The following is a 9088-nucleotide window of genomic DNA, read 5'->3' as shown; positions in this document are numbered from 1 at the left end:
TCTTACAACCTTCAGCAGACATCTTCTCTCATCAACCCTTTCCAATACTCTTTCATTACTCACTCTTTCCATCCAGCTTATTCTCTCCATTCTCCTCCACATCCAAATCTCAAATGCATTTGAGCATTTCAGAAGCTTTTAGGTATATGAAATGGAACAATTATGTAGGCTAAGTTGCAGGTGAAACAGGTGACACACAATGCGGTTCTTTAACACTCATGTGACACATCCTAAGGCATATGTTCACTAGCAAGTCAACTTCTACAAGTCACTTCCAGAAGCTGCTTCTGCAAGTTCTTTGACGTGGCAACACTGCCAGCAAGTCTACTTCCACAAGTTTCGTCAACTTCCAGAAGTAGCTTCTGAAAATTAGTGGAAACAATTTTTTCATCCTGCAGCATGCACTTGCAGTTGCTGGGAGTTTTCTCAAACTTGCAGAAGATTTGTGTATTCAATACTGGTATGAAAATGCCAGCGTCAAAAAGGAAAATAGCACAAAGACAGACGGACCAAAAGGTATGTACCTTTGGAAACGCTCAAAATATACAACTGGCCACTTTCAGACAAGGAAGTGAAAGATGAATTTACCAAATAGGTTAGTTTGTTTCTCCAGAAGGCGAAGTAGAATGGCAGTATAGACATCTTTAAATTTTACCTGATTTTTTGCTGTTAGCATTACACTAAAATAAAATGTCAAATGCAGTTTGAAAAAAAAATCAAAGATTAGAGTGCAGTAACAAATGTTACTCTGAATATCAAAATTAGCAAAGTGCTGACAGGTGCAGTCTACACTCAGAAAAATAGGTCATAAATTCACCATGGAAAATTCATTACTTACATGCAAAACATTTTATTCCATCATTCATTAAAAAATCTCTTTCAACACATCTTACAAAGTTCAACAGCTAATAACATTATCAGAACACTTTTAAAAAGTGGACTGATTTTCATAAAATTCTAGTACATTGATCTGTTAACATTTTACATTATTTTTATGGTACATCTTGAGGGCATCCCACTGTTTAGTGTGCAACAGAATATGAGGCCTTTTCCTCTTCATATGTTTCACTGCATCTTCTGGAGTCCATTTATTTTTCTTAAAGCAAGAAATTTCATCGATCAGTTTACAGATCATATAAGTTCCCTTATTGATAAGCACACATATTTGATTTGAGCTGACAGATTATTAAGCCTTAACATTGCATCTATATAGCTACAACATTTAAAAATTATCCCAGAGGTGACATAATTGTGTGAAACTGGAGGATACGTATAACAGGATAGTCGAAGTATTGTTTACTTCAACACATTTCTCACAATTAAAAGTACACTACAAAAGCATAAAACTAACAATTGAACACAGTGATTAAAGTTATGTAAAAGTACATGAATCATGCAAGCAACCTTCATAAGAGGTTTTCAGAGCCTCTAACAAATTAAAATGAAATAACTTAATAAGCGAAACTCCCCATCCCATCCCCTTAGATTTAGTGGTAAGAGGGTCCAGTGGATAGCCTGTCAAAAACTGAACACAGATCGAGCACAAAAACAGGAAGCAAAATAGAAACAGTGAAGGGTCTAAGAACAAGAAGTGCATTACAGAACAGTCACAAAGTGCACTGGCATTGTGGTAAAGTGGTTACAGTGTTGGTCTGCCAAATGGACAAGCTGTGTTGAAATCTTCCCAGTGCTCTTTTTTCCCCCTTCTGCTCACTTTACTCAAATCTGTGTCTATGTCATGATGGTAGCAACCATTTGCAACAGCGAGGTATACGGTAGGGACCTATAATAACAGTTGATTCTGCACAACTACTCTATCACCAGCTGAAAGGAAGTGGCTTTTGAATGGGACCGCAAAAGTTTGTGACAAGATGGCAAGTCAACCGAGACCTCCACCAGAAAACACGTCTAGTGTGTCGTACCCAGCATTAGTGACACTACGCATTTCATACAATAGTAATCTTCTATGTACGCACCTACTTTGTGCGACCGGTAAGTGAGTAAGAGTCATGCCTCCTTGCCCAATATAGGTATTCATATCAATGTGAATGCGATCATTCTCACGGAAATTATAAAAACATAATAGTTTGTCATGTACGCTGCAAGAAATGAACGAAAAAGTTTCACGAACGTACAATTTTTCTGTGCTCTGTACAAAAATATGATTTTTAACATTTTGAAGTTGCATTCCACTATGGAAGTCTTGATTCTTGACCTTTGTTGTCACATAGTTCGTACCCATTTATTTGTTGTTTTCATTTGTGTGAGACATCTACGTGGTATTTCGCCTGCTCTCACAATTCATCACATTTACTTGCAACAGTAACATACTCTTACCAAATCACTCATGCTCTATAACCAACGTATAGTATGACGATAGCCAAGAGAACAAACATTTCAATGACTGGACAGACATTCATAATTTTGTGAAACAAAAATGTATACATGGCACGAAGGAATTTTGAACCCAGCTTGCCCACATGGTAGTCCAACACCATGACACTTACCCATGATACTGCTACATTTCAGGCTGCTGTTTATTTCACTTCTTGTTCACAGTTTCTATTTTGCTTTTTTTCACAGTTCAGTACACCTTCCTGTTGTCATGTTTGACGTGTGTTTAGTTTTTGACGGGCTATCCACTGTGCGATCTTACCACTAAATCTGAGAGGGTGCGATTGTGAATTTTCCTTGTAAGACTCAAAGACCAAGTAAAATGTGAAACAAGGCCAGCTCAGGTCATGTTCAGATTTTGTAAAAGAAACAGACTGAGCTAGACCTCTGTGGTCCATTAGCTACAAAGCTTTCAGCTACAGGAAGAGCCATAGCAGTTGTTTATGCCTGCATAATTTTACTAAATCACATTCTCAATTACATTACAGCTTTGTTAATATACAGCTAGGTCAATTACTGCACACTGGTACAACTGTCTTGTTGCCCTGTCTCAAGTCATCAGCATCTCCCTGGGCCCTATAAAGTACTTGTTCACAGCTAATTACAGGCTGTGGTAAGAAATTGGCACAAATACACTAAATCCATCCACCCACATGTTTTAATACAAATATAGTTTTACTGAGACTTGTGATAATTAAATTGTTTTCTGCTGCATATGAAACATGTCTAAAATAATAACTTGTAGTTGGGTGTGAGAGGGGATGGCGGAATTGGGCTAAACAGTTTCAAATAGATATTTTAATTCAAACCTAAAATATAATATTCTAGAGTAACTCTCATGCAACACTGAGTACTTTAGAACTATTTGAATCATTACTGAAAAGAGTATTAGAGATTCACGCAAGCCTTTGTTTAACATATTAAACCTACTGCTATTACCCTGCATGTAGATTTTGAAAATATTGCAGTTTTTCAGAAAACCTGAAGTTTGTGGGGAATATATGAACAAAATAATTCATTTACAATCACTGCACAAGAAAGCAAGATAACTTATGCATTATGCCTGCAAACAATAGTAACTGTTAAAAAGGAACCTACCACATGAAGGTAAAACTGCACAACAAACTCCTAAAGACTCTAAAATGTACCACTCATGTGATAAATATAACAATGAAAATAATCAATTATTCATGATCTCCATGCCTGTTTCACCACATGAGCCACCTGGATTCTTCCCCAGACACCAGTTTCTCAGAACTCCGCAGGTGGGAACTAGCACTACAACATGTCCTTAGTTTTCACCCCCCCACCTGACCTTAATTTAATTCCTTCTATCTCAGCATTTATTCACATTAACTACTCCTTTCTTCACTCCATTTCAGTTTCTTACATTTTTTATTTTCTGACTCATCTATTTTTCACTGCCCCCCTCCCACCTCTGTTATAAACAATGCACTTAGCTTTCCTCTCTTGTTAAGTCACGTATGATGTTTGAGTAGGAATCTCTGTTTTGCACATTTTCCTGTTTTCCACCTTTAAGCTCTCAGGTTTTCAAATCTCGTCCGGTGCAGTCTCCAACAATCAGTCTATCCTTCTCATCATGTCCGGTAAGTCTCCCCTGACTCAGGGTTCTGGATGACTTTTCTGAACTGTACCCCTTTCCCTAAACCTCTCCAATCCTTTTCCTTCACCCACCTTCCTCCCCCTCCAACTCCTCTGCCAGACAAAGGAGCCACTGGCTCTGAAAGCTTGTAATAGTTAAATCCTTTTGTAGGTGTGTTCCCCTGCTGCCACTTGGTGAGCAGATTTTTCATCATCACATGTGATAAAGTTTGAGATGTCATTATGAATACATCTATAGTATCACTCCTGTTGAACAGGAGAACATTTTATTAATATGGAATAGTGTTGTTTTAATTTGCCATTTACAAACAAAATATGCAACTCATGAATGTTTTATAACTGTATGAATAAATGACAAGTCATAATGTATAAAATACAATGAGAAAATTTTAGTAAATACAGTATAAACCATACATTTGAGGTGTTCAATGTTGAGGTGACAGTACTGTGCATGACCTAATGAGCTAACAAATAAATAAATACCTGATTTTATTTACTCAATGGCAGTAATAGAAAACAAATTGTTTCAATGCTATTTTGTCAAAAATTGACATTTTGAGTCCGTGGCTGTGTACAAAATATAGGTTGACTTACATAGAAGATAACAGCAACCGTCCAATTTTTACATGCTATTTATTTATTTAAATATTGATATTTAAATAAATAGCATGGATGCTGTTATCTTCTATGCAAGACTCAACCTACATACAATGTCTGTCTAAAAAGTATCCAACCTTCAATTTTTCCATGCAAAATGGAGACAACAGTGCGGCACCACTGTACACAGTGAAGGAAGGGCCCTTTATACGTATGCGTGAATTTTGTCCCCGCCTTCCAGCGAGTCAGTTGCTGTCTGTCGGTTGCTGAGTGAGGTGCTACACAAGGTGTTCATCGGATTACCAATTCTCCAATGATGACTGAATGTGTTGAGGAAAGATACTGCATCAAATTTTGTCAAAAGATTGGTGATTCTCAAAGCAAAACAAACAGGTGGAAGTGCTGCAGACGGCAGTGTGGTGATTAATTTGTATTATAACCTTACAGCACTCACAGGACACATCAGTCTACCAGTAGCTAAGTGGGCCACAAATTCAAGCTAAATTATTGAAATATGGCAATCAGAAGTTGACGTAAACACTACGCATACAGAGGTGGCTCTGAGCACTATGGGACTTAACATTTATGGTTATCAGTCGCCTACAACTTAGAACTACTAAAAACCTAACTAAACTAAGGACATCGCACGACACCCAGTCACCACGAGGCACATACAGAGATACGGAGTAAACTAAAATGAACTGACATGTTCAGTGTTGTTCACAGCAATGTCATTGATATCATCACAGAAAATCCTGCCACTCAAGCCAGCCTCTCATGGGACATGAAAATATGCATGGATGAGCGGCTGGTGACGTCACAGCATGGAATTCCATCTTCCACTACACTGCGACGTGTGAAATGAATTAGGTGACATGTAAGATTTTTGTCTCACGGAGAGGATCATGGCTGATGAGATGCAGTATCGGTTTTATGTCACAAACAGAGCTTAGGAGACTCCATATTGTATGGAGCTAAATTTCATATTTGGTGTTTTTTCATTATAGAATGTGTGGTATGAACATAAGCTGTTACAGGACACCAGCATTTTGAGGATCTCCAAAACCATGTTGTTGAAGTACGAATAGTTGTAATAAAATAACACAAAATTACATACTGATCATTAAAGGCTTCCCATATTTGATACTTTTAGTGTTATAATTTGTGCACTATGAAAGTATACTGCTTCAATGCTATAGCACAATGATGATCTATCAAAAGTGCATCCCTTTTTGTATAATCTGTCATACTTAAACATCAAATAATGCCATTCGTAGAAACAGCCTTTACACAGCGTATACCGTGTAACTTGGCACTGCTGCCGTGTTGAAGCCATAACTTAGTTGACAGTGTCGTATAAAGAGAAAACTAGCAGGTTTATGTCCAGCTACTTACAATTTCTTTGTTTCACTCTTCATTTTACAAAAGGTCATGGGCCTTTCTTATTAATTTAATGGACATATTATATGCAACAGCTGATGTTATCTATCATAAATAATGTATTTGCAACAATTCTTGTTGCATAGGAAACAACTGGAATGTTTTCTTTGTAGCCAGAAATCTTGACATGACCACCAGTTTATGTCAGAAAATAAACACACGTTATGCCCTAGGAGTTGTTCCTATTATGAAACTCTGTGTAAAATATTTATACCTGTCTCTCGATTTTATGGACTGTCTCATGTTTGTATCTTGCTGGTAAATATGAATATGTTTTTCAGCGATGGTGAGCAACTACAAAAAAATCTATTCTTCCATTCAAATGAAATTGCACAACAAATTCCAATATTGAAACCTATGTGATAAAGTATGTTACTTCAGAGTGATTACAGTCAATACAATATCAACAGTATGGATATTATGCAAACTGATTTTAGACACCGCATTTTAGCTGTAAAAAAAAGAGAGAGAGAGAGAGAGAGAGAGAGAGAGAGAGAGAGAGAGAGAGAGAGAGAGAGAAAGAGAGAGATTCAACTGAGTTAACAAATAACTTGTATAGCATGTTTCTCAAATCAGTGTAAAGAGGTTTTTTTGTGTGTTTCTGTACCAGCCATTCGCTGTTGAACCAAAGATGAATCCAGAATATTCTTCACAATTTTCTCTACTATTCTTTGTCGAAGTGTTAACACAGCTAGTTTATATATTTTTCATGAAAAATTCTGCGATTTGCACACCATGTACAGCCGAGAACTGCCACTGCAGGTCATTTCAGGATGTGCAGCAACCACAATGGACACCCATATGGCATACTTTGTGATGACAAACACATCTCTTGTGAGGAAAGCTTAAGCAAGAAGTACGTTAAAGCACCGACAGATTCTGTAACCCACTAGATCTGTTATTGGTATCCCTCACTGAAAAGTAATTTTCCTTTGAATTTAGTCAAGAGGAAGTGAATGGGACAAGCTCTTATCTCTGGATATAGGCAAATGCTGGGAAATCTGGGCATCAATTTTGCCATGATGTATGCACATACATATGCCCCAATGGGTTGGTATTTCTGAAGACACTGACTTAGAAGTCAGTGACAAATCGACAAATCAGAAGAGGCCTACGGAGCAGTCCTTTACGTACAATGCATCACTTCCAACATGATAGCAGTACATTTAGTTTGAAGCAAAAATGGATCAGATGGATAACTCTTCCATGGCTGGAACTTCTAGCAATACGTTTTGGTTCAAGCTCATTTTATTATTTCTGTAATGCCACAAACTACAATGCAAGTCGTATAACACTGTGAACTGACTCAACTGTAGACTTAGGATGTATAGGCCATGACCCTTCCTGTGTCAAACAGTTCTATGGAATCATAAAGATTAATGAACCCATCACAGTGGAGCCACTGCCATGGTGAGGAAAATCCAGCTGCTATACTTTCCAGAGATACTATAGCAGATGAACTTCAGCATGGTAGTATATGGTTTCAAGGGCCTACTGGTTAAAAAAAGAACCAAACACAATGGCCACAATTTATATAGACAAAAGACCATTCGTTACCACAAAAGAAGATATTAACACACCACATGCTCATGGTAAAAACAACACTCCCTATTTTAACAGCTACACAGCATAGGAACTACTACAAACCGCTGTGAATCACAGAATGGATACTTCGCTTCGAACAGAAGTTAACAAAAGAAAGTAGGACACAGAGAGAACTGACAGCATCAGACCAACACAAAGCAAACACATACTGGATTCAGATCGTTCAACAACAGTACTGCACAGCCGAACCGCACACTGTGCAACAACTTGCCTCTGACACAAAATTCTAAGATAGCTCATTTCAACCTGTCCTTGGATAATGGTTTTATTTGTCTCGCAGACATCTGCCTGTTCGCAGAATTATGCAGAGACCAACACCATTGAATTCTTCTTGATGGATAGCCCCATTTCACTCGATGGACAGCATCATTTCACCCACCTGCTAATCCAGCAGACTCATTTGCCTGCACCACCTTTGAGCGTACACATGGTATTACTTGAACTGAGAATAGGTTTATGGATTCCTATAGCTCGACAGGCAAAACATGTTCTACACCGCTGTCTACCTTGCAAGATAGTGAAGGGTAACTTTGTTTGTCGAACAAAGCAAGGCTTCATTACCAGCTGAACAGGTCTCATCACTGAAGCCATTTCCTTGCTGGCCCGTTATCTACCAGACAAGACATGTTAAGAACAAAGCAAGGCTTCATTACCAGCTGAACAGGTCTCATCACTGAAACCATTTCCTTGCTGGCCCGTTATCTACCAGACAAGACATGTTAAGAACAAAGCATACATGCTCTATTCACACATGCAACAATATGCATCCTGCACCTGGAACTAAACTCAGATACATCAACTTACAGACTCTTCATGCAGGTTTGTGGGAAGACAAGGAGTAGCGAGCACAATTTACAGTGACAACACTAATACCTTCCATTCTGCACTCACAAAGCTGAACGAGTTCTGGCAAGCTGTCATGGCATACAAGACGCACTAATACCTTGCCCAGCAACCTACAACATGGACATTCATTGCCCCATACACACCTTGCTGGGGAGGATTTCGCTATTAAATGGTAAGATCTGTCAAACTCTGCCTGAAGAAGGGTTTAGGATGGTTGCTGTTGGGCGAAAGAGATCTCAGCCCACACCCAATCAGCGTAGAAGCAACACTAACTTCCAGACCAGTCACACAAGGATTGAAGAGGAATATGAGCCACAGACAACAACTTGTTTCCTGGGAAGTGAGCAACCCACAGCACTAACCACCAGTTACAAAGTATTTGTTCAAAGAGTTTCAACAACAGCAGAAGGTGGTAGAAAACTTCTAGAACATGTGAAAGAAAGAGTACCTGACCCTACTCCAAAACTTCCATGCTGCTCATCAACCAAGGACAAGTTGTGACAATATGAGTGACGTGGCCAGACAGCTTAGCGCAGTATTGGGATGGCAGCATAGAACCAGATTGTTGCGGTGTGTGTGGCCG

General features: G+C 38.5%; 1 protein-coding gene across 3 annotated transcripts in view; it reads right to left on the bottom strand.

Moving 5' to 3' along the window:
* Window positions 1-826: 826 nt before the first annotated feature.
* The window catches only part of LOC126348418 (phosphatidylglycerophosphatase and protein-tyrosine phosphatase 1), a 31803-nt gene continuing 23541 nt past the window's right edge, over window positions 827-9088 (bottom strand). For 2 of the 3 annotated variants that reach the window (XM_050002352.1, XM_050002353.1), the window contains exon 4: window positions 827-1096. In XM_050002352.1, the coding sequence (XP_049858309.1) occupies window positions 974-1096 (123 nt within the window). In that variant the 3' untranslated portion in view covers window positions 827-973. The remainder of the gene's footprint in view (window positions 1097-9088) is intronic. The other variant, XR_007565172.1, reaches the window with a different exon arrangement.

The sequence above is a fragment of the Schistocerca gregaria genome, chromosome 1, assembly GCF_023897955.1.
Source record: "Schistocerca gregaria isolate iqSchGreg1 chromosome 1, iqSchGreg1.2, whole genome shotgun sequence".
Taxonomy (NCBI): Eukaryota; Metazoa; Arthropoda; class Insecta; order Orthoptera; family Acrididae; genus Schistocerca; species Schistocerca gregaria.
The sequence above is the reverse complement of the archived record's forward strand: the minus strand, read 5'-3'. Positions and strand labels throughout refer to the sequence as shown.